We start from the raw sequence: 26,522 nt of genomic DNA, 5'->3' as shown, positions 1-26,522 counted from the left end.
CGATGTGACGTTACAGCATTTAATAAGATTACTATTTCACGTCAGCAATAAAGTCCTTAGGAACTCAAGACCCTCAGATGAGAAAAGTGCTTTTTCTTCTCTTCCAAACTACATCATACTGTTTTTATAAAAAAAAAAAAAAAAAAAAGCAGCTTCATGTGCACTTAATATGCAGTGAAAGAGCTATCAATAAAATCCTCCTCATTCAATTTCATATCTTTGCATTTTAGCCTACCTTCTCCTTTACTCCCATCATAGTCTCCACTCCAACAGATCTATACCTAAGTACAGATAAGTGCACTTCAGGCACACAAGAACACCCAACACAGACAGTGAATTCATGGAAATCCTAAGACCTCCTCCCTTAGTAGCCTGAAACTTTCCAATACCCAGAATTTCACATTTCCATGAAAAGGAGCTGGAAACACAGCACAATGGTCCAAAGGATGTACCTGGTTCTTTCTCCACCTCTCAGCACTCTTTCTCTGAGAGGAGAGGGTGAGAGAGAGAAATGGCATACAGTGAGGAGGGACAAATGCAACTGTAGGACCTCCAGCTCCTGACCAGGTACAGAAAAGGGAACTACTGGGATGCCCCACACAATTCAGAGATGTAAAATGCTGAAGATGAGAACCAGTTTAAATCACAGTTCAGACATAAATGCCTCATCATCATCAATTTTTCTTTTTCTGTGATCTTATACTCTCTCCAAGAAACTCTTGTGGGTGAATTAAAGTTAAGAACTGGTTGGGCAATTTTCCCTCCTCTCTTATGCACACACTGCAAATTTCTGTAGAGGTTATTACTGGTATTGACCTACTGACACCAGGAACATCGCTGATAGAGGTAAAAACCCTCAACAATCAAACAGATCACTACACCAGAGACTTTTTTGCTACTGCAATCAATCCAGTCAAAAATGAGAAAGTTTCAGAAGCATTACCCCATGGGATCTGAAAAAGGCATTTTTAGCTATATTTTCAGTCTTGATGGGGATATCAATAAACTGGAAAAAGAGAGTATCACATATTTCTACATAAATATTTTAAAATGTTAATTTAAAGGGCAAACCAGAGATTTCTACAAAAGAACGGAGGGAGAGGAAAATCCTGTGGGGTTTTGGTGTGCCTTGCATAGTCAGATTTACTGGCTTTGCAGGTTTAGAGAAGAGCATTTGCCAGCTCATTTCAACTTTCAGAGTGGGTCCAGGCAGTAAGAACACACAGCTTTTAGGCTGCAGTGTTAAGGACTCAGAAGTCTGTAAATACAGGTCTAAAGTTGTGTAACAAATTCATACTCCTTTTCCTCCATACAAATGCAGATATTGGCTTCAATCACATAATTGCATAATCATTTTTTTTCCCCTTAGGACTGACTGCCACATACATGTAGGATATGACAAACAATAAATTGTTTCTGAGACAACTTACATTCTTTGGACATTCCCACTTCAAAGCACTTCTGTAGTCTGCAGTACTGGCAGCGATTTCTGGTAACTTTATTGATAACACAGTTTTTATCTCTGTGACATGTGTAAACCATGTTCTTTTGGATACTCCTGCGGAAAAAGCCCTGGAATCAAGAAAAAAAGAAAATCAAGTAAGCTTCTGAGCTTTCCATAAACCATTGAGACAGGCATGTTGCTTTAAAGTAACGAAACTAATTCAAAGTTATGGCTGGAATATGGCATCTTTAAAGACTCAGTCTTACTATAATTTAGTACTGTTTGTTGCAACATAAGACTCATCTCCTAAATAAAAACTAATTATCTGATGCAACCTAAGGCCAAAATAAACAAAGCTAGAACTAGTAAGAGCATTCAGGAAATTAAGTTCTGGATTTTACAAAAAAAGCTCAACTAAAAATTGTTTGAGCTTATGAATGTAAGTAATGAGTTGGGTAAACAACAGCCTTCCTAACAGATCCACTTGGAAGTCAGACACTCATCCAATAACAAACAGACTTACTCAGCCTGAAGGTCCCATCTATTTTTGTTACTGCAGAGACTCTCTAGTTTGAAGACTGCACCTCAAAAGAGAAATAATCTGAAACCCAGGTCTCTTAACTGATGAAACTCCTACAGCAATTAATGAGGCTTCTGCAGGTGAAGGAGTTCCAGTATCAGGTTATTGAGTTGTGAACTTGTAAAAGTTGCCAATTACAGCACTTTTTTCTTACTCAGATACAGCTGTGAAAATAATCAAGTAATTACAGTGATCTTGAACAGAAATTAAAGAAACCTAGAGGTCTGGTTTGTACTTAAGGAACACCATTTAACTGAAATCCTCCTTCAACAAGTGAAAAACAGAAAAATAGCCATAAATGGTAAGGTTAGGTGGCACAGAAAAAAGGCAAAGCCCAAGTTAATTTCACTAAACCCTAAGCTTTAGATAATATCATGTAATAATTAAGAAAAAAAAAAGAGGATTACTTTAAGCATTTTAGAGCTCAACCCACAGATATTCAGGAAAAATATTTCTGCAACAGACATTTGGAAATTTGACAGCACTATTTAACCTTCTCACTCAGATTTTGAAAATGGTTTCAGCAAGCACCAGGGTCAAATTTCAGTCAACATCACAACATTATGGAAGAATAGTTAGCAATTTAATATTTGTTGGAGGGCTTGAGAGGTTAAAACTCTTCAACCAGCCACATGTTTATACCCTACAGGGAAGCTGTAAACTTGATGCCGCAGACGATAGCTCTGTGCCCACAATGCATTAGTCTAAAGATGCAGTCATGGGAAGCTATAAAACTGGCTCTCCTCAAGGTGCTCACCAAGACACGTGTGCAGCTCAAGAGACAAAACTCTCTTCAAGAGACAAAACTTCAGAGCTGACTGAGAGACTTTCTGGCTATATGATCAGGGAGTGGTAGGACAGGCAGCAAGGGCTGGTCATAAATTCCTTGCACAACCAACGTGCTATAGGTGCTAATGTTATGAAAATACCTCAGATTCACTCAGAACTGAAAAATGCCTCCTTAATCACGTAACCCCTGGCGAAAGTTTTCTGCAGTTCTTGCACAGGCAAGCCTCATCCTGAGGTTAGCTCCTCTGATTTAGGAGATATTTATTACTACCATCAAAGTGGTAAATAAAAACTCTCCACATCTTTTCCTTAAGCTACTGGACCCAGAAGAAGAATTTAAAGCTATTTGTTTGGATAATTAAAACCTTTCAAGTTATTAATAAACACTGCTATTTCATATTCTACACTTCTGATCACTAACACTGCTTCAATTGTTGCAATGGCAAGTATGGCAATTGTATGTACATTTGTTTACTTGCCAAAAAGAAAATTTATGGCAATATTCACTCCTTTCTTGCTTTGATATTCCCCTGTGATGCCTGGGTCTGGGGTAATTGCTGATATGGCTAGCAACAGTGAGGCACCTATGGCATCTATTTTGGTTTAATTCAACAGGCAGAAAATGTGAGCTGTGCTGTCTCTCTATAGCTTATTTGGCCATCATTTTCTAGCTGGAAAGACACAGGGTAAGCCAAAACTGCTAACTTCTATGGCAGCCACCCAGCCTAATCCAGGGCTGCTGCAGGTGATTTAACATCCACAGCCACCAATGGCATTACTCTCCTACCACCAGCCTGACAGGGCAAGAAACAAAATGGCCCAAATGAACAAGTCACCCAATACTGGGAAAAGAAGAGACAGTCTTCTCAAATGCATCTGTACTCTACCAAAATATAACCAGTGGCTGATGGCATCTACTGATCAGTTGCTCTGATATATAGCTGCAGGGTGTGCATCCTTATAACCAGGGTTTAATTACAGCCCATCAGGAAGGAAAGCAGAGGAGGCTGCCGAAGTCCTTACCAGACAAACTGACCACACAGTGAAGCTGAAAAATGTGATCCATCTGCAGACAGCAAGTATAAAGCATTCATGAACTCATTACTAATAAAAAAGGCTTAAGAAGAACAAATTTGGAAAAGGCAGATCTCCAGGTCAAAATGAAGACAGTTTCCTCATCAGCCTAACCTCCCCAGGCAATGTCCTCCACAGAGTGAAAGACATAGAGAAGGATACTAACTGTGGAAGCTTTGACTGCTGTTTGACAAATTACTTTTTAAGACCTGTATCTGATTTTCTTCCCGCACTTAATCATGGAACCTAAATAAAAATGAACTTGTTTACACAAAATATTCAAGTGAAAAAAAGGTGTAATGTGGTCCTGGTCAAAGCTAAGAACATTATTCTCAACAATGTATTAGTGCCCACTCACCAGTATTCTTCTCAAAGTCAGCATTGGGATACCATTCCTTGTAACATTTGTGACAAACTAATTTTAAAAGATCAGCTATACATCATCAAAAATATTTAATTTTTACATTTTCCTTGGGACAGGCCCTAAGATTATAATTATCTTTGCACCCCAAACCAAGCTGGGACAGGAACTCAGGCACTGGTGGATGAGGAGCACCGTTTGCTCAGCACTGGAACTCAGTTTCCTCACCCACCCAGAAGCCTGGTGTGGTGCAGCCACAAGTTATGGATGGCACTGAAAGCAGGGCCATGCTCAGAGATACTTCCTGAATCTGGGCTGAAAAAACAGAGTGTCCTGTCTTTCCCTCTGCAGGGTTTGGACCCCGACTGCAGCTCTGCAGAGAAAGAAAACTGTGCAGGACACAGAGATGGCAGAGCAGGTGCTTGCTGCCCAGTTAAACTGAAAAGCACAATTATACCCTTTCAAGGCTGGGCTCCAAATAGCACAGGTATAATAACTGTGGCTTTTTCAATAAAAATACTGAAGTTAGAAGCAAGCATAAGTTTTCCTCCAAGTGCTTTCTGTCAAATGATTCCCATCTGATCTCACAACCCCAGCAGTTTCTTCTAAAACCAAGAAAATCCAAACGTGACCTGATGTTAATAAGTTATCAGAAACTTCAGAGACTGAAAACCACCACTGCTTATAAATTAATCAACTTCTAGTGCCTACTGGCTCTTGGGAAACAATATACTAGCAATGATAATTCGGTCACCTCAAAATGAATCTGTTTGGCTGAATATTTACATGAGCCATTTTTTATGCAAATATTTTAGCATCCCGTCCAAATTAACACCCTGTGATGAGAGATGAGACACTCCAGTGCCAAAAACAATCACAAATGATTTTTTCTTTGTAATTTAAAAAGCCTTATGAGTATAAAAAAAAATCCCATTCTGTGAGACATAAAGCATTACTGTCATACATAATTGTTTTTGATAGCACCTACAAAGTAGTTAAATTTAAAGGAGCGGAATCTACTGAAGGCCTATCAGGAACAGTGATTTACTCCGATATTCCTTTTATCCATAACTTTTGAAAGGAACACGTATCTTGTGTTTTTATTTTAGAAAAGACAAAGCTTGTGGAAATCGCACTTTTGAATTAATTCTGGTTTTCTGAGCTGCTTTTATCAGCATCCTTTACAGAAAACATTTTAGACCAACACTTCAATTTTTAATCTCATCTTTTCTGTGTATCATGCCACGTTCCTCCCAGGCCCACCAATCTTGTTATCTTAATGGATGACAGATAGAGTATCACTCTGACCATGCCACATTAGGCATCCTCATTTACCGAGTGCAAGGAAAAAATGCTGAGTATAAATTATTCAGAAATCTATTGTATCAGCGTGTGTTCCCTGAGCATCCACCAGTGGCAGAGCAGACAGATTATTTTTCACTTTTAATTGTGTTGATATCTTACCTGCTGCACTGAAAGCAGAGAGTGATATGTGAAACCATATGTATTAAGCAGCAAACAAACCTGGTTTCCTAGGTCCATTGCATAGAAGTAAATAATCTATTTAATCAATCCAACCTCAACTCAACACTGAAGAAACCACCTCATCCCATTCATCACTTACTTTTGCAGCAGTTGCCTGTGAATGAGTCAAACCTTGGGAGCTCAGTAAAGAACAGAGTGCACACAGAGAATATTAACTATTTCAGTAATATTTTGAATGCTGTTATGCCACTGGCTATCTGAATACAAAGGATCTCATTAAGGATGACCCTTCAAGACAAAGTTTAAACACTTAACTTATGAAGTTTTATGGATTTGTTAGCATGAACTGCTACCCTCACATATTTGATAGGGAATCTATACACCTCCCTCTCCTTCTCTGACCAGTTGATTTTGGCAGGGCAGATGATTTAGAGCTCAAGTTATGCACATGCATGAAGAGATGGATCATTTGATCACAACGTCTTAAAAATATTTTGCCAGCACAGGGCATGCCAAGTCTTATTTGCAGGCATAGTGGGCTTGCAAGCTGAAAACTTGCACTGCAAGCCAGGGACAGGGTAATCAGCAGAGAAGGGCCATTGCAAGCTCAATCTGTTTGAACAGCCTGTTCAGTTCATCTGGTTCAGCTTTGATTACCCCCAAATACAGGCAAATACAGGCAGCCAGCTATGACTCCTGCAGATTTAGAGGCCATTCTTTGGTAAATTTGCAAAATAACCTTCTGAGTGAAGCATATTGCTATTTTATCTTAAAAAAAAACAAATGAATAGGAAGGACTTTTCCATGGTACAGTTTATCAGTCATTTATAAACTCTGACTGAGCTCTGAGAGGAAAGATAAATACCAGTAGCAGCTGAAAAGAAAATCCAGCCCACCACACACCTGAGACCTCTGCACTTAGCTTTTTTCTGAAATAGGGGCTGGGCAAATATGTGCACTTTTTACAAAAGAAATATTTGTGATGTATGGCTTCTTTTCAATCTCTCTGTTTTAATAATTTAAGTTACCTTCTGTCCTTGCTAACCCTGTAAAATATATTTAGAGAAGGTAAAGCTCCCATTCCTGCTTTCTCTGGAGCATCAACAGACATTTAAGGTATCTCTCAGTGATGGGATCTGCACAAAACTGCTTTGTTCTGTGACCAGGGAATTGCCCAGGTACATGCATGAACTAAATGTAGATTGCAGTATTTTTAACAACTAGTGGCAGCAGTCAGGGAACAAAAAACCCTTGCCTCACCAAATCCTGGCAGGCTCCACAGTCAAGCCGGGACAGAGACATGCAATTTTTAGTTGTTAACCATGAATATTTACTCTGAGAGGCCTAGGTAACATGCAAACCTGCAACTGGAGTTGCATAGAAAGGCTTACAAAAGATCTACAGCCCAACATATGCTGTTCAGTGATACCATACAGACAAAACACACTGCAAAATGGCTGCAGCCAGAACAGGAGACCCCACAAGTAATGAAAACTACTAAAGCAGCTATCTAAAAGGAAGCTCAAATGAGCTTATTCCCAGTTGCACAGCCCTTTTCCAGGATGTCTGCACTGTCTATCACACTTTGGAAGTCACGGCTTGCAGAATAAACAAATTAATTGTCTGACATTGTGGCTGGAAACCACTGCTGGCACAAAATGGAAGCAGCAACAACAATAAGTAAAGGAAGGCTCACTGCCAGAAAGTAGGGAGATTGTGCTGATGATGTATGTCAGGGCAGGACAGGAAGGTCTTTGCAAAAACAAACTTCAATAGCTGGTAGAGAGCACCTAGAAATGCCAGCCAGTGGTGGAGGAGCTCAGCACCAGCCCGCCCTGGGAAGGGCTCTGGCTTTGTCTGTCATTGCTGGTATTTCCAGCTTGCCATCCACGCCTCTGCTTGTCTCGCCATTTATTCTGCAGATGAAGAGCAGCCCTAAGATTCTATGGCCAAAGAAACTTAAATTTGCCCTTGAAACCAGCGTGGCAGTGAATTTCATTATTTTTAATCAACAGAACTCAAAGTTCATTAAAAATAAGCAGCTGCCATCCCACATCTTACATATAGGAAATACAGACCTCTGGACTTAAGAGCAATGCACTATGGGGAAAAAAAAGTCTATTATCTTTTCATTGTTATTACACAAATTGAAAAGTTTGAAATATCTCGGGGTTTCTCATTTCTTAAAAAGAGAAAAGGGTCCAAAGGACATGGATGAGCAGATGAGGAACATGTTGTTCCTCTCTGAGCTACCACAATGGGGATACTCATCTGCAACTACAAAAAAATTCACCAGCAAAGACAGAGTAGGCCATGTTTGATAAATCCTAATAGTTTCTAAGGTGAAAATGGTCTTATGGGCTTCACAGGACAAAAAAAAAAAAAAAATTCTGATGACAGAGCTTGAAGAAAACTGTTCATGGTGCTAGTAATGCCAATTAGCCATTAGCCCCTGGGAAGGCTGGAGAAAACTACCGTTTTTTATTGTGCCCCTTGCCAAAACATATTCTGACTCCACAAACCTTGGTTTAATGTAAAAAAATATTCTATAAACCATCATTCTATAAAACCATCCCCCATTTTCTGGGGAGTTTGAAACACTTCTGCTGGCCAGCTGGCAGAGAGGCAGCTACCAATAAAACAGAGGAGATGTATTCCATCAAGTGCAAATCTGCAACAACCAGATTCTTCCAGCGAGGGTACCACGGCATCCCTAGGACTACGCACGTATTTTTCCACAATTTCGATTTTCACTGAACTCCTGACCTTTTTAGCAAACATGTCAAAGTCTCCAGACAGAACAGTCATCACCTTGAAACAATATGTGAGGGGAAAGAACGGCTGAGATTTTCTGCTTCTCCACTTCAGTGATTTAAACAGAGAGGAAGGTGCTGGTATGCGCTTCCATCTGCTTTTTTCAAATTAAGAAAAAAAAGGAGATGGAATGTATATAATTAAAAAGTTACAGTTAACTTCCTCTCAGTCGTGTCTGTAGGATGATTTTTGGCCTGCTATGAAACTCCAGATGGGAAGAGTAATGAATATAATTTAATACAAATAACAGGAGATCAAAGAAGTGCTTTTCTGAGTTATTTCACACAGTTTAATGGAGAACTCAGGAATGAATTATTGCATTTTGCTGTTGTTTTATATTTTTGTTTATGCAAATCAATTCCCTTTAACCAAATTTGTGAAGGATCAGACCTATAACCCAATAAAACAATAAAATGTCACTAGGATGGTTGTACAACTGCCTAGCACTTATCCAAAAGGCTGTATGTTGCTAACTGCTCATCGTTTTTTTCCTCTCTTCCCCTCCAGTGCCTCAGGATTTATACCACCAATTAAGACAATAATGAGTGCCCCAGGTTGACCTCCCAGGAGCAAGAATTAATTAAGCGCAGTATTTCTTCGTAAAGAATGACACTTTTCCAAACCATTTATGTAGCTGCCCTCCTGCATGGAAGCACCGTATCACAGAAGACTTTTCAAATTGCTATCCCTCAATTGTATGACTGGATTTTGGTTTACAATCATAATTTGTGTCTTTGTTTTGTATCCACTGGGTTTTTGGATGGCTGGAGCGGGGGCACCATCTTCCATGGACAATGTCACAATTTTACTAGGAGACACATAGGTTGGTTGTTTTGGTTTTTTTTTGCACAGAGCTACAATGGAAAGACATTAAACAACAGCTACTCTGACAAAGTAGTGGACCTCCTAGTAAAAACAAACAAAAATCTCCACCAAGCTATGCCCCTGCAGTGACATGCAGATTCCTGCAGCAGGCAGGACAAGGAAAAGACTCATGTTAGCGATGCAATTACCATGCTGCAATTACTTGTAGCAGTCTCTCAAATTAACCTCTCCATTTAGCTGCTTGGCAGAGATGGAAACCTGAAGAGGAAAGGGCAAGCTCAAACACAACCCTACACGGGAGAAAGAAGGTGTGTGTGTGTGTGTGTGTGTGTGTGTGCTCCAAGGAAATTCCCTGCACAGGCAGGCTTTGTGTCCTCCTCCTTTTCCCCTCCCAGCCTTCCCCACAAAGGCTTGCAGAGTTCCCGCACATATTTGGCAGCAGAGTTATTTATCAAAAGAGGCACAGGGACTTTATTTAATTGTCAGCCGATACAAAAATCCCTGCACTTCTGCACCATCTGAAATTTATAGCAGCACTGCTTTCTTTCCTGCTATCAGCAACCGAATGTTTAGAGCTCAGCTGAAATAATAATGCAAACTATGCCACAAATATTTATATATGCCTGCAAGCTGGCTGAGGCGCAATTCCCCTCACGCTAGCAGAGATCTGCACAGTTTGTGTGTGCAGCCAGCTGTTCCCTGCTCTCGCCCCAGCTGACCTGGAGCCAGTGCAGCAGCCCAGCCTGAGCCTGGCTGGCTGCGTGGGTGCCTGTGGGTGCTGGCAAAGAGCTGGCCCCTGCTTACCTCCAACACCCAGCATGTTTCTATTCTCTTTGTCTGACCTGGGAGGAGTTTTAAAACATGCCCGATCCACAGCAAAGAAGTTTCTGAGGAGGGATGAAGTGACATATGAAAACAATGCAGAAAGCAACTAAAAAATACTCAGATGAAATAACTTGGACATAAACATGCCAAAATAAACCAGATGTCTTGAGCATTATGCTTCCTGGTACAGTTTTTAGGCATCTATCTGAATGACTCATCAACACACGTTCACTATCTCCCCATAATTTTTTTTTTGCTCTTAGTTTTGACAGTTGACATCTAAACAAATATGTTGCACCAGATCTCTTGAAATCTGGCAAGTAATATCTTGTACTTACTCCTTTATGCTGCACTCTCATTCCCCTGTGTTCAGCAACAAAGAAACTCTGCTAATATCAAACTATCCACTAAAATCCTCTAAAGCCTAGAGTTTAGTGAAACTTGGGTGCCTGGAGACTAGAAAACAGAGTTCAAGTAAACACCCAGAAATATGCAAGTCTGGCTCTCTAGTACTGGCAGTAGTCAAGGAAAATTACCTTTCCACACTGCAGCTGAAACTCATTACCAAAGGCGACAGCAGAGGGATGAGTTGGAGCTGGACCAGCTTGGAAAACCCACCATTCTAAAGAGTGAGATAGTGGCCATATCCCCCTGCCCAGTTTCCATACACAGTCAGAGCACCCACGGTAAAAATGGTCTGGACAACATGGGAAAGCAGGCTGAGAAAGGTGGATGAGATGCAGTCTGTGCCAGTGCAAGGGATTAGCAACTGCAGGGACAGAGGAATCAACTGACTAGCTCCTCCAAGCAATAAAGACTTTTAGGGTAACACTAAACAGAGAGATGCATCTTGTTGCAAACCCCAACACAAATCACAGTGAGATGCTGAAAAAGCATCGCAGGACAAAGGCAGTGCTGCATCCCCCTTGCCCAGTGGATCTATTCAGCCAAGCTGTAGGGAATCAAGGGAGAGTCTCAGACTGGGCAACTTTGATGATGAGAAAACATGACCTTTCAGAGATGAGTGAATGAACTGAAGCTGATTAATCTAACACAGGAAAATCTTAGCAAGATGTTTTCCTGTTTTCTCCCTCCCCTGCCAGACTTCAATCAATGGCCAGATTCAAGCACAGAGCTCACAGAATCACAAGACGATCATTCTTCCAGTTTACGAAAATCACATGGATTTAGGGTGAGATGAAAGATTGTTTTAGTTAGTTCATCCATTTGGTTCCTGGATGCTGTGCTTACATCTCTTCTGTTCATCCAACACTCCCTTTTCTTTCCTTTAAATAAAAATATGTAGTTTTCACTTTTTTTTCTGTACATGTAACAACCACTGTGCATTGGTATCGACAAATGTGGACTGGGCAAGATCATTTGCAGCAGCATCTCTGAAATGCCTTGATCCTCTGATCAAAAAAAAAAAAAGAAGAAAAAAAGTAAAAAAAAAAAAAGGTTGTGCTCATTCATTAAAAAAAATGATGGGTTGCAGAGCTCTCTCTCTTATATGCTCTGCTTAAATCTGGAGCACTGCCACTGTTTTGGACCAGCAGAAAGCATGTAAGGATCACGGCAAACACTGAAATGAGGACCTAATAATTTGCATATATATTTATCACAGGTGTGCAGGGTTCCAAGCAAGGCAAGCACTCTAGAGACAGGGAAGACCTCTCTCCTGTTTGGAAGGTTCATCTGGAGAGCAGCCAGCGAGGACTTGCAGGAGGAGTGAACAGTAGCCCATTGGAGTGGTTACACTGCAGCTATAAATCTCTGCTTTCCCTAAGTGCCTGGGAGGAGGGAGAGGGAACTGGCCACAGCTGACAGTAATGGGTCCCATTAAATTGTCGCTTTTAAAGAGACTCTAAAATGAGAACGAACTTGCTTCATAAGCATTTGATCAGTTTGCCTGACACCAGGCAATGGCAGACCCTGCTCACGTGCACTGACTGGGGGCTGCTGGCTCTCCCCTCCTGCAGCTGAATAGCTGGAGTGAAATCACTGACTGCATTTACAGCCAACCAAATCTACATTTTTGGCACTACTTGTAACTGTGTCTCACCTTATAATTTATGCACCCATTATTCTAGACAGGGGATCCAGAAACAATATACTTTTCCCCTCTAAAATACCGTATTATGATCCGCTTTTTATTGCATAGCAACTTTTCCCACTGAAATATGGGAATATTTAAGCATGGCCACATGAAATCATAAGGGACTTTATATACAAAAATGTTGTTCTACTTCTCAGCTGTCTCCTGAGTTGAGCTGTGGAAATTGTGGGGGTTCCTGCTTATTATCAAAAGGAAGAACAATTTATGTGTAGAGGCTCTGAATATTTGGCACACCAGCTGCAGCAGCACACCACTTTAACAGTTTCTATGCCAACATACCAAAAATAACAATTACAGAATTGGGTGCATGACCTCTTTAACACTACAAGTTTTCATAACGGGGGTACTGAGATGCACAGGTGTCCTAGAGGTGTCCCCTGTATATGGAAAGTTTCTCTGAAATAACAAGAATGAATTTGTATATATATTTATCACAAGTGCACAGGGCTCCAAGCCTGTGGACAGTTAATAAGAATAATTAGGAAAAAGGATACAACATGTATATAATTTACATGATTCTCAGGAGAAAAGGTACCCATATCTCAAGACTACAGTACAATCTAGATACAAAAAAAGAAAGATAGGCTGTAACCTCAGTTTTGTCATTTTCTGCTCTTTTGAATGGGTACTCAAAAGTGAAATATTTGCTTTTTTAGTAAGACATTTGTTTTGTTTTACAGGTTGAAGAAAAAGAAGAATGTATGTAATAAACAAATTGGATAAAGAATCTCTAAAGTTGACTTCATTGGAAATACTGAATCTTGGAAAATTACATCCAGTTGTCTTTTCTGCTACAGCACAGACAAAGACCAGCTCCACAAATCTGAAGACCAGCTCTGGGATCCATGGTGCAAATTCAATTGCACTCCATTTCCAGAAGAATCTAAAGCAAATACCCCTCTAGGAAATTTTCTCAAAGGAACACTTCATTTGGGATTAGAAAGAACCTCTGTTTCCATTATCAGGTCAGTCTGCAAGTGCAGATGGTGATGGAAGGCTACTTTCCAAGGCCAAAGTATTTCTGAAAATTGGGAAGCTGACCATTTACAAACTGGGTGATGGTTCACAATAACCAGAAAATATAGATAGGTGTATAATTCAAAGTAAATTCCAAAATTGTAGCAAAGAGCACCTGAATATTTACTAATAAATAAGTGTGAACAGAATTAGATAATCATTTATTCCGTTTTCTCCCATTATGAAACCCTTAATTTTGGATTTAGTTCTCTAAGATGTGCCAATCAGAAAGTCTTTAAGTACTTGCTAAGAAAAAATCAAACTACAAATTGAAAAGATGCCTAGAGCAAGAACAGCAGTGACCTCAACCATCTCACCAGCACCAAAATCACACTCAGCCAGAACTACTCTTGGCAAACTATTCTGTTCTTTTTTCCAACAGGAAAAACAGTGCACTTTCTTATGGAGTGCAGCAAGCTATCCTAAATCTACATTCAACAAATCAATTGTATATCATTCTCTATCAATTTCTCATTAATCAGATTTTTTTTTAAAGTTCTAGAGTTAGAAAATGAAAGCTACATTTGTACATTGTAATTGCATAAATATGGCATAGTTTTAAAAAAATAGGCTAGTATTGTTATCAGAAAATCTCACAGTATTTCATTTCTGAGATGTTTGCTCTGATATCCCTATTTTCTTCTTTGCTGGATTGCATCTGCAAACAATACTTTTAAAGATCATATTACAAAATATTGTGTTAAATATGGTGGAAAGCTGCATTTTTTCCTGCACTTGTACAATTTGTGGAGTGTGCACAGAACAGCCTGTACTCTACAACTATAATTAAAGGCCACATGTGGTCCTTAAACTAACAGGGAGGTATGAAATTGATCGACAAGATGAGAACAAAATAAAAGGTTTTTCCCTCTTTCTAGTGAAGAAAATTGAAAAAGTAAAACCCGTTAGAACCTAGTGACAGGAAAATAAAAACACACTCCACATTCCCTGCATGCAAACCAGGGGACTTCTCAGCAGGCAAGTGTGCTAGCCTGAATTGCAGCCCACCTGCTTCTGGCATCTCTGGTTGTACCTCACAGTGTGATTTGCATAGACAGCACTTTTACACGTGGATATAATGTATTGATTCTTCCGAAGGTGTTGTAAACCACACACACTTCACTGATCCAGTGTGAGCCAGAGCTCCCTCAGCCATTTGCCAATAAGCCATATCAGCTATGGGCAGGTGAAAGCTGGATGGAAATGTGACAACTACATCTATAAGGACTCTTTACCATCCACTGTGGTGAGAGAAATTATGATTCAATTCCAGCAACAACATGTCCATACACATATAAATTTGAAGTTTCTTCTTTTTACAGTGTGTATTCCCAGAGAGGGAAAGGCATAGACACTGCCAAAAGAGTAAGACTCAACAATTTTAGTTTATTAATAACAACAACAACAACAAAATTTAATTGCTATTGACTAGTTAGTGGCCAAAGACTCTGAAAAGATATTTGGTCTTTGCATGCCTGCAAGGTCAGCAGGCATGAAGGCTACATTTATGTTAGGAAATGCTCTTGCAAACAGTCATGGGCACTATGGCTTGCTGGCATTCAATGGGAAAGTCCACATCTGCCTTATATATATCCTCCTGGCCTCTGAAATGGGACAGTTGTACCCGAATTGCCCACAGGAGATGACTGTCTGCAGGAGGAACACCACTTGCTACCAGAAACCTTCCAGGTACACATCATGGCAAAGCTGTGCCCCAAAATGTGGCTGGTCACCAGCACACCAGAGATCAAGAGTCAGACATTGCTGTTCTTTTTTGAGAAAGCCTTCACTGATGGTATCAGGAATTTTATAAGAGAATGGAGTGCAAGATTTAAGCCAAACAATTACACATTGTTATGTGACAGTTCATGGAAAATAAGAGAGTACTTTCCAGTTCCTGTTTCCACAGGACATTAGCCCTTATGCTCACAAATGAGTGGAGCAGCAGAGTTAGCACAGTTAGAAAGTCAGTTTGGGCTAATCTCTGTGCTTTTATAGCATCAGCATGGTTGCCAGAAAAAAATTACAGTAATTAGCAAAAAACAACTATTCTCACAGATTAAGATGAACCCCTGGTTTATGACAAGGGGCAGGGTAAGAGGAAGATTAGCTGTGGATGTAGGTGCTGTACCCTCATGGAGACACTGCTGTTCTTCGTCCATCCCTGCTCCAGAAGCCCAGCACAGGGGAGCAGCTGAGCTATAACCCAAAACCTGGGTCCAAAGAACTGGAAAGCATATTTGGCACACAACACAATTTACATTTTTGCTACCTGTTATGGTGAGCAAGTAATTTTATTTCTTCATTTATGGCATTCACACAACCCAGACAAAGATTTTAATAAACCCGGCAAAAAATTTTTTTTGTTCCTGATCCCACGTATTTCATCATGTTTGTTTGTCTTAGAGTGCTTCCAACTAATACATGCTTCCCATCTTTTAAAATGAATTCAAGATCTGTCAAAAGTTTTATCTTTCAAACAAACAAACAAAAGCAAAGCAAAAAAGAAATAAGAATTTACTGAAAGAGATACCCCCTTTTTCACGGGGCACCTGGACTTCCTGGGTTTGTTATTTGAAAAGCTAAAATTTCAAGGATGGCATTAAAACAATCAGATCTTCTCTGATAACACAAAATGAAGAAAATTTCCAGGGTTTCAGTACTACATTTAAAGCAGTTGCAACTCATTTAGTGCCTTTTTGCATATGGAACTGCTTTCTACAAATGAACGGCTTGGAATGTTGCTATGCTACAAAGTGCTTACAGTTTAAAATCAGATTATATTAATAGTATGCAGAAATGTATTTCGAAATACATTTTTCACCTTCTAAAAAGTATTGTTGATTTAACTGAAACTAGGAGCAATTTTATGTGATTTGAGGAATTTTTCATAGCTGTGCATGGATGACAGCACGCATCTCTACCACTGGCACTGTCGCTAACACAGCCTAAATGGAGATGAATGCAGCTTGATCATTCAAGCTGATCTATATTTTTCTTTGAACGATCAGAAGCCTTTCCCACTGCATTGCTGCAAACAATGTTACTTCTTTCCCTGATACAAATCATACCGCACATATATTTTCAAGTTTACATTTCTTTCTTTTTTTTTTTTTTGTTGTAGGTGATTAAAACATGCCGAGAAAACAAAACCAAACAAATACATGGAATGTTAGTTAGCTAGCTTTATGAAGTGTGCTTTTATTTTTTACTGTTAAATAGCTGACAATATTCTATGTCTGGATCCTTAATTCCCCGTAAAGAGGCATAAATATAGGCTTAAACATAATTATATTATAGCTAGAAGCTAGCATGTGCAAGAGTGGTGTTATCAAAAAGAACTGCTGCTTAAGATCCCTCCACAATCCCAGAACTGCCTAAGAAAATGCAAATCTGTTCTCACATGATGTAAGAGACATTATTAAAAGGAAAAGGCATCTGTCCCAAAGGACACTGTTCCATAAAGGGAACTTTTTTATAACAATCCATAAAATATTTTAGGTTCTCTCAGCAACATTTCTGGCAGACCAAAGCATAATATCATAGAATCATGATATCATTTAGGGTGGAAATAACATTCTTGCCATCACATTTCAAACAAACAAATAAAATGAAAGCCAGTTCCTCCCTCTCTCTCACTCTGTGTAGCATTTTGTAAACCAGTTGTTGTACCAATGCTGATCAAGGATTCATGGCCTGCAACAGGAAAAGCCCAAGCCCCTCAGCGTCCAGAGGGACATAATCATAGGGAACATCATATCAGAGAACATTAACACAGCTGTGCTTGGGCACCTAACCCAAAGGCTCATGGGGACAGGCTGTTCTAGGGGGTGATCCAGAGCAGATCTGGTTTAGATGTTTTGAAGCAGCAATCAGAAGAGCTTCTCTCTCTCTCTTAATAGACTGCAGAAAGCCCAGCCTTCAAAGTTAGGCAAGTTATTTTGGGCCTCAAGTTGAGTGGTGGGACTGCCTCGCACTGCATCTGTAAGTGATTAAGTTAAAACTGAAACAAAATGACAGCTTTTCTCCTAAGCTTAACCTCTTAAGCTCAACAACAAACTTGAATGAAGCAAAAATGTTTTCATTGTCTCTAATTTTTTTTCCCTTGTGTGTATTTTGCCTTTTTTGGGGAGTCAGTCCTACAAAATTACAGACCTGAATGTCAAGGTTTATATCAAAGCCTATTTTTCCATACTGCTTCAAGTCTTTTCCATAATAAAAATATATATTTAAGTCAGGAATATGTCAAACAAACAGACATATTTTCAGAGCTGAAGACCCTTGAAAATGTATTAAATGTGGCCACCCTTTTAATTTAATGATCCCACATTAGATGTGATTCTATATGAAAACTCTGATGGAAGGAAAGCTATCCTCATTTTATGATAAAGGCCAACTTGGGATCAGTCAGTATTGAAGCAGATTTATCTACATTTTTGTCTGTTAGCATCAATAACAGGCAGAGAGGCATCTTCATCATTCAGACAAAACTGCTGGACCGTAAACCTACCCTCTTATATGCTGTGCTGTCTTCTCCCATGAAAGTGCTCTAGGCATCTCTGCTGCCCACCGAATTCAAGCCAGTAATCCGGGCAGGACTGTCAGCAGAGGAATGCCGTCTTTTAAATGCCCAGAACAAGAGACAAGGCTTTCAGAGACAGCTGAAGCTGCCAGAACACCAGCTTCTCCTCCTCACCCACACAATGATGGCATTGTGTGGGGAACCCAGCCCACTACTCTCAGTCCCCCCTTTCTGCAAGCCCAGCTACAACAAGGACTGAAGGCAGCACCAAAGAGCTGAGCGTTTGGTGACAGTCAGCCCTATAACCACTTGAACCAGCTGGATAAATCCAAATTGCTCATTTTCAATGGAATTTGTTTGCGTGCTGTCTAGCAACACCCAGAGACTGGGGGGAAAAAAACAGAAAAATCTCAGAAGTCTGTAACTGAGGTCATGAAACAACATAAGTAGATTGCAAAACCCACCTCTGAGATTCCATGCAGTTTACAAAATGGAAAAGTTGTAAATAAGCTGAATATCATCAATGTACTGTTTTTACACATAAAAAGATAGAATGTCTATGGAATTTTTCTTACAAAATACAAGTACACTGTGAAAATCAGTTTGATTTTGAAACTCAAACACATACAGAAAGCCAATCACCAGGTATGATGCACACACACTTCTGTGTTTTGTGTAAAACCCAGAAATAAACACAGAAGCATGTTTTTGGTTTGTTTTTTTTTTAACCACTTTGAAATTCTCACTGTGGTTGACAAGTGCCTTTTATGAAATACTCCATCTTCTAAAAACCTTAAATGATTTGTATATCAACACAAGCCACAGAACAGTCTTCCTACTACAGCACAGTACTGAAGACTCCAGTAATGAATAAGACAGCAAGGTCACTAAAGTATTTGGCAAAGGAGGTGAGGAGGTTGTTATGAGGTACCTGGAAAAATAAGAACCAAGGATGACAGTGAGTAGGAAAAGAGGAAGGAAGGACAGCAGAAGGCACCAATCCCATGTGAGAAGACCACAGCAATGGTTTGACAATTAAGGCAGCTGAAGCCAGATTCTCAGATTCTGGAGGAAAAATGATGGGGTAAAATAGAGTACTGCAGATCAGAAATGATGCCATCATGGCAGGATGTCTGAAAGAACTGACATTATAGTTGGTGATGACACAAAGAGAGAGTGGAAAGTTCTGTCTTTATGAACTCTGTGTCCAAAGTAGCAGAGAGGTGAGCAAGATGACACGCCAGGGAAAGATGGGAGGGGAGAAGTCAAAAGAGGAGTACTTTGGAAATTATCCAAGGATTGGTGGCAGCTGAGGGAAGATAAAATTTACAGCACAGTGTTTCCCAAATTGAACATCACAAGGTCATAGTCACCATCCACAGCTCTCCAAGGGGTCCTGGCTGGAAGGCTCTCAATTAAAAATACACCTGCTGTAAACAGAATATTGCCATGACATCCCCCATTGGTCTACCACAAAAAGAGGTCAGTAAACGATGCTTTTCTAAATAGAAAACCAAAGAACTGAACCCTGGGGAATGGCATCAGGAAGTGGATAAAGAGCCCTTTAAGGAGATATTGAAAAGTCAGCATGGAAAGAGCCCTAAAAGATGGGAAAAAGAAAGCCTGATGAATCAAAGGCAGCCATCAACCCAAAACCTGGAGGACAGAAAACTGTTCCTTGCATTAGATGATGACTAATAATGATCACTGTGGCAGCAGCTTCACTGGAGCTCAAAGGAGAAAGGCAAAAGAGAAGGAATCAGAGAGAAACTAGAAGAAAACCAATGGAAAGCCAGCACAGAGAAACAAAAGATCAGGGTCCTAATTAGGTAAATATGATGTGAGCAGAGTTTTCCATTTGTGCTTCCCTTGGGAAACGAGACTGCCAGGAGTTCAAAGTGAAAGGTAAATGAGTCAGAAAGGAAAAAAAAAAAATACTTGAGAAAAGGACCTAAGAAGAGAGAAAGGTGCAAATGCAGGAGAAAAGATAAGTGAGTTTAAGATTTAACATCACAGAATGGAAATTGCAAATTCCATGAAGAAAGAAGAAGGGAAAATAGAAGTGAAAAAGAAGAAAATTGCAACACAGTCGGACGGAAAAGAGAAAGAAAGGGATTGGTTGATATTTTAGTTTAGCTTCTTACGGAATGAGATTGCCTCTCCCCATCCCACCAGCTTCTGAATATGCTGGTCAGCTTCAGTGACAAATCTTGAAGAAAGCAGCTCTTTGAAATTGCATGGAAATGTGTCTTCAAGGTAAAGGGGTAATGAATTTGAGTTTCCTAGCTACACAAAAGGCTGTAACACAAATTCTTCCTTATTATTATTGCTCCCTTGATTTACCAGAGAATCAGCATGAAGCTGCAGCTCCATACCAAGCAGAAGCTCCAGTGAAACACAGGTTCTCTAATAAACTTAGGTTAATCAACTGAAAGGCAGAGATCCACAGGAGAGAAGGCTTCCTCAAGCAGCAGTGCTCACTTCTCAGTGCTTACTGAAACTTGCAAAAGAAACTGGCTAATTTTTGTATGGAGAAGGCTATAAAGAAAAGAGGTACATGAAGAACTGATATTGAGAACAGAGGGGGAAAGCAGACTTGAGAACAGGCAGATGCCTGTATGGACACAAATCAGAAGTTCAAGGTGGTTGTTTTCTTGAGGTACAGGACCAACAGCTGATGACAGTATGAAAGCAAGTGTAAAGATGAAGGAAAAAATAATAAACCAAACAGTCAAAAAGGGCTCAAGAGAAAAGGATAACATTCTTTAGAGAAATAGTGGAAACTGGCAACACAGGTTTCTGAGATGGCCTCTCGTGTTGCTGTCTGCTGTTTGCTGACATCCAGCTCAGACAACTTTCAACAGCAAATGTAGCACCTAAGGGACCCATTGTTGATTCAGCAGCCATATCACGTTCTTGCCATTTTCTAGCATTAGCTAAGGAATTTGGTGCAATCCATGGAAGAGATTCCACACAACCTTAGTCCAACCCGTTCCAGAGCTAACATCAACAAACCCAAATATTACCGGTCTCAAGCAGCCAAGTTACTACTTTGGAATCTTGTTATTTCTCATAGACTGACAGGCTTTGTGTAACTAATCTTTTTTTCTTCTTCTTTTAACATCAGTTATCGTGAAGTGCTGAATTATCCCATCTTGCAAATCAGCAAATAAGTGAAGATAATATTTCTGTTCTTGCTGAGTAATGGCTAACACATTACAAGATGGATTTCCTCATGTATTTTGACAAGTGAGATCTTGCTTTAATTATTGATGAAAATGCTTTGCAGTAGGCCAGTGAAAGTCCTACAGTGTATTTTTGCATGTTTTTCAGAAAGAATGAACTCTTAGGGGACATGTGACCTTTCTGCCACAGTGTGCAATTATGTCTGTGCTTAGAGGTAACGTGGGTGAGCAAGTTACACTACCAGCATTTGCAAGTTAGCACCTGAGTATGATGAGATTTCCTACTTAAGGAAATCAGCTGCAGCATATTCTTTCCACAGTTATTCTTAACAAACAGTTAAATTTTTATAGTTTTGTGGTATCAAAAAGAAAAAAATACAGACAGGGCATCCAAGAAAAACCTCACTACCAGAAAGAGGTTCTAAAACTGAGGTGAGATTAAGAAGTTACTTTCACTAATTCAGTCTCTACAGTTATAAAATAGGGGGGAAACCAGATTTCAATCCTTTAGTATTTTGTCTAATGACAAACCCAGGACTATGATATTTTATGTAAGTAAAAAATTTCCACTAGAATAGGAGAAGTTGAAGGTTCAAAGGATAAAGTAAAAATGGCTAACTGAACACTATCTGCAAAATATATCATTTCACAAAAATAAACCAGCAAAATGCTTTTTGTTAATTTATTCTAAGAACTTTATTTATATGGCTATAGCACCTGTCACATTTTCAGCATGCATTAGTACTATACTAAACACTACACATCTATTTTAAGCTAAAGGATGAAAATCATAGGTCCTTTCTTTAACTGTTAAGAAAGATCATTGCACTAGGGTATGCTAACAAATTTATCTGTGAGAGTATCTGCCCTATGATATAATTCTTTCCCATTTTTCACTCTACCCCTTCCTTGCATGCATGGAAGTGCACACTGTGTGCACACCTCCAATATCTGCCACAACAACAAGATGTAGCTAACATTTCTTCTCTGCTGGGTGTTTTCTCTTCAGGTGTATTCTACTTTTGAGTGGTGTGCTTTATTACTGCATCCTATGGACAGCCATGAATTCATGCTCTGACAACCACAACAGTGGAAGGCAAGTGACAGATGTACCAGCAGTGAAGTCTGACAGATCACATTTTACAAATACAAACCTGCTAATCCTCAAATTCCCAAACTGATGTGGGATTAGTTACATAGCTAGAGACTACACCAAAAATTTCCAGATCATCAGATCCTGTTCCCAAATTCCACCCCCTGAGTATAAAGAGGTAGAAGTACACAGAAAAAGGCCAAGAGCAGCCAAGGGCCATGTGAGATCTCAGGGAATATCTGACCTACAGATGTACAATGAAGAGTCTCAAAATATTTTCCATTTATCCTTTGATCGTGTCTAAATCTATGACCACATTCTCATGCGAGTCAATAGTTAAGGAAGTCCCTTAAAGACATATTTGGCAGAAGTTACGAAGGGAATTAATTCCAAGAATGATGGTAATTTACTTGTCTTTAGTCATGAATCAGAATTATTTCATGCAAGAAAGTTACATCTGTCTTTGAAGACCATCAAGTCATACCAAACTGGGTTGCTTTAGCGTTCTCCTAAGAGGAAATGCAGCCCTATAAAAGGAAAGAGAGATGATGGCACTCACCTTACATCCCTCACAAGCACTGACACCATAGTGATATCCAGATGACTTGTCTTGACAAACAAAACAGGGCTTGTAAACACGAGGGGGTGGAAGTGGTGAAGGAGGGCTCGGAACAAGTTCCTCAGAACTGGTGCTCTGAGTTTCAACTGCTACAAAAGAAAAAAAAAATAAATTGAATAATTCATAATAATTTTGAATAAATTAATATATATAACCATATTGCAAGTATCAAACTGGCTCATACCTTTTTTTCCACAATTAACATTAATTTGTCTTTCCTAGTAAAATTTAAAGGGAGCTAAGCAAGGCAAATAATGGCAGGACTATATCCTACAGCCTCAAAACTGTATTTTAAAGTACCCAATAATTTAGATGTAGGGCATGAATCTTACCAGGCTCCCAAAAAGAGCTCATCCTCTGGTTTTAGCCTATTGAATTGTATAGTGTCCACGTGTGCAGGTTGGATATCAGCCTTTAAAGGGAAACTGTGATTGGTACTTAATCTTGGGAGAGTTTTTTAATATCTTGCCTTTTTCTAGGTCAGTATGCAATTCTGACCTAGCAGGATAGCAGCACGTATCAGGATATATGTAAATACTGTGAAGAGAGAGAGAGACCTGTAGGGAAATTACCTAAACAAGTTGTCCTTTTTTTTTAATCTGTAAAACTAACACAACAAACTTTTTTTTTAATCTGTAAAAAATCCACAACTCTGCAACACTTCCTTACCTACCTTAGGACCTGTATATCAGGAAACCTCGCTGAGAAGAAGCTACTTATATATAATGACCCCCACATCCCTTTATTGCCTTAATATTTCTGGATGGTCATTTGTTTTGAGCCTGTTGAAAAGCCAGTAACCCTTTTCAGGGGAAGGACATGAAAGCTCTACGATGCAAGATAAGACATGTGAACTACATCTTTCCAAAACATCTGCATTAGTTTTCTGTGAGATGCTGTCATCATTCCTCACGTTTATTGTGGGTGTGCAATACATTTTCATGTTTCACCTAGCCGTCTGCTGCTTCTCAGATAAATCCCTCTAACTTTTCAACAGATATGCTGGAATGACAGGATCTGTGAACTCAGATCTAGCCAGAAATATTAGGCACTATCAGCAGAGCTAAATCTCCAGAGTACTAACAGCAGGCCCTAAAGAATATTACTCAATGGAAAAATTTTAGACAAGATTTACTGTACATGATATTTTTCAGATTACAACGATGATACATTTGTATTAAACTCATGATTCACTGTCAACCCGTGTGTTGCCGAATTCACAGAGGGCATCACAGCACATGAGGCAACCTCTGATTACTCGTGAGAGAAGGGACCCTTTCTGCTTTTTTACCTTGGGTTAAGCTAGTATCAACTTCAAGGACAAACACTTCTTGAGAAGAAAATAAATGCTAGAGTTAAGTATTAAAGGCTCTGATCTAAGCAAGGAAATACCTTTGCAATTTATTTATATATCTAACGATAAGGAGGCTGTGATAAAACAGAAAACTAAAATAAGTCAAATAACATGGCTCCATAAATTGTGACATTAAGACAATGTCCAGAACTATAGTCATCTTTTTCAGTATTAAATAAACTGAACTTGGCAAGCATCTATGTGTTCCTACTGCACCAAGAAAACTTTAATGAAGCTTTTTCTTAATGAAAACTTATATGAGAATGATCATTTCTTTTTAACAGTAATTTTTGGTATTTAAGAGAGATAGAGAGTGCTCTGTTATTGATCTCTGCACAGCCACCCTGCTTGAATCAATAATCTATTAGTACTTCTAAATTAAAGTTAGATTCATCAAATGCCCTTGAGAAGCCTCAAACCTTCCTAGCCTTATTTCATGCTCGTACATGAATTATGGTGGCTTCCAATGAGTCTATGGAATGATAAAATTTTAGCTTTAAAACTCCAATACCAGCAGACAATGTGTTTTGTATTAGCTCATTCAACTCTCCTGATCCACCTAAAAGGCAGTTTTTAGGCTCCCCATGGGAAAACAAGGTTGTGTCATTCAATAAAACAACGGCTCTCCTGCAATCCTTCTGTGATTTCAGTCTGGGGAAAGCAGCCTTTCAGGAATAATACTGATACACTTCTGTTTATTCATCAATTCATCCTAAACAAGCACCACCATCCAATAGTAGTGTTCCAACCACAAACAGTATTGTACACCAGAGAGGTCTGTCAGGCAGTGTAGAAAAAACCAGGAACTTGTGATATCCAGAAGAGATTATGCAACCAACTCAGTTCATAAATACACAACACAGTCAGCAAGTAAAGCATTGAAGGTACTGCGAGAGAATATTTTTCAGGACAATATGAAAAGGTATATAACAAGGAAGGAGCCAATAGAAATCAGAAGATCCTCCCTAAAACACCCACAAATACATGTGCCACTAAAAATAATACTTGCATTAGCTGAACAACTGTCTAGAGAGTTTGGTTTTTTAGTTGAGTTTTTTTTGGTTGGTAGGTTTGGGGTTTGTTTTGGTTTTTTTGTGTTTTTGGGGGGTTTCTTGTGGGTTTTCTTTGGATTTTTTTTTTTTTTTTTTTTTTTGTGTGGTTTTTTTCTTTTTTTTTTTTTTTTTTTTTGAGAGGGGTGTGTCCTGATGGTGTTTTTGTATAATAAAACCCAGTTTGGGCACATTCACTTTTGACCACAGGCGAGGTGTGCAGTTTTCTGGAGAAGCTTGAACCTCAGTTCAAGCCACGCTTGACTCTTATTCCAGTTTCTGACTTACTGTTCTTCCTTGGATTTAGCTTTTGTAATTCTTTATGTGAAAAAAGTATGCAGTGCCTGGGCAGAAGTCCTGTGCAGGCATCTGTAGCAACCCATGCTCAGCAGGTATAAAGTGTTATTTTTGCAACATGTTGACAGCTAATGGATGCATGACAGCAGAAGCTGCTTTCTTCTATGCATGTCTACACAAGCAAAAAGGAAAAAAGAAAGGATGGGGGTTGGATAGTTGACTTTTCCAGAAGAAGCATTTTTACAGGAGTCCTACAACTTTAGGAAGAATTCAAGGGGGAAGAAAAAAGAATTAAAAAAATGCAACTTGTTTCCTTGCCCTGCTTTCTTGTCCTATGGGATGTGACACTTCAGGATCCCTACTCACCTGAGACAACAGAGCCTCGGTGCTGTCACCCAACACCTGAATGCAGCTTAAGCACACAGGGACTCTCAAACAATCGGTCACTTCACAATTCCTAAAATGTCTGAAATTTTTCTAAAGGTTAGATAAAGTAGCAGATAAGATCTTTAAAAGCACAGCGTGCTCTCTGAGAGCTAATTTACTGCCAGCTAAACCGTGTTGACAGATGGAGAAGGTATTTTATTTTGAGACCAACATGAAGCAGGCAGGCCCTGCAAAATGCTTAATGTTGTCCTAGAAGCTCAGATTATTAAGCTTGCATGTTAATGCACACTTTGGACAGTTGAGTTTTAAAAGAATAAGAAGTTGTAAAGCAAATGGCATTTCCTGGATAGCCTCAAGGGAATTTTGAATACTGAGCTCAGGGTCCCTGGTGGGAAGCCGTAATTTCAGCTAATTAGGGTGAATAGCAAAGTGTTGCATTTGGTCAAAACATTCTGTTAACCCTCATTTTTGTTGGCACCAACAAGAGTCTGGATTTTTTGCCTTTTCTTTTCTTTTTTTTTTTTTTTTGTGAATTCACTGCAGGAGTGCAAGGCACTCAGCTCACATACATTAGGCAGAAAGTCAAAGGAAACGCCAAAGTTCAACTAAAGTACAAGTAATTAGAACCAGATTCTCTGCTGCTTGTATGTGTGCATTTCATTGTAGAAGTTATTTATAAGCCTCCA

At 39.4% G+C, this 26,522-nt stretch overlaps 1 protein-coding gene across 6 annotated transcripts in view; it reads right to left on the bottom strand.

Moving 5' to 3' along the window:
* RARB (retinoic acid receptor beta) overlaps positions 1–26,522 on the bottom strand; it is a 191,461-nt gene that overhangs the window by 44,052 nt on the left and 120,887 nt on the right. For 5 of the 6 annotated variants that reach the window (XM_059490586.1, XM_059490592.1, XM_059490600.1 and 2 more), the window contains 2 exons: positions 22,690–22,838; positions 1,431–1,572 (listed from right to left, as the gene is read on the bottom strand). In XM_059490586.1, the coding sequence (XP_059346569.1) occupies positions 1,431–1,572; positions 22,690–22,838 (291 nt within the window). The remainder of the gene's footprint in view (positions 1–1,430; positions 1,573–22,689; positions 22,839–26,522) is intronic. The other variant, XM_059490607.1, reaches the window with a different exon arrangement.

This window comes from Ammospiza nelsoni, chromosome 1 (genome assembly GCF_027579445.1).
Source record: "Ammospiza nelsoni isolate bAmmNel1 chromosome 1, bAmmNel1.pri, whole genome shotgun sequence".
Taxonomy (NCBI): domain Eukaryota; kingdom Metazoa; phylum Chordata; class Aves; order Passeriformes; family Passerellidae; genus Ammospiza; species Ammospiza nelsoni.
The sequence above is the reverse complement of the archived record's forward strand: the minus strand, read 5'-3'. Positions and strand labels throughout refer to the sequence as shown.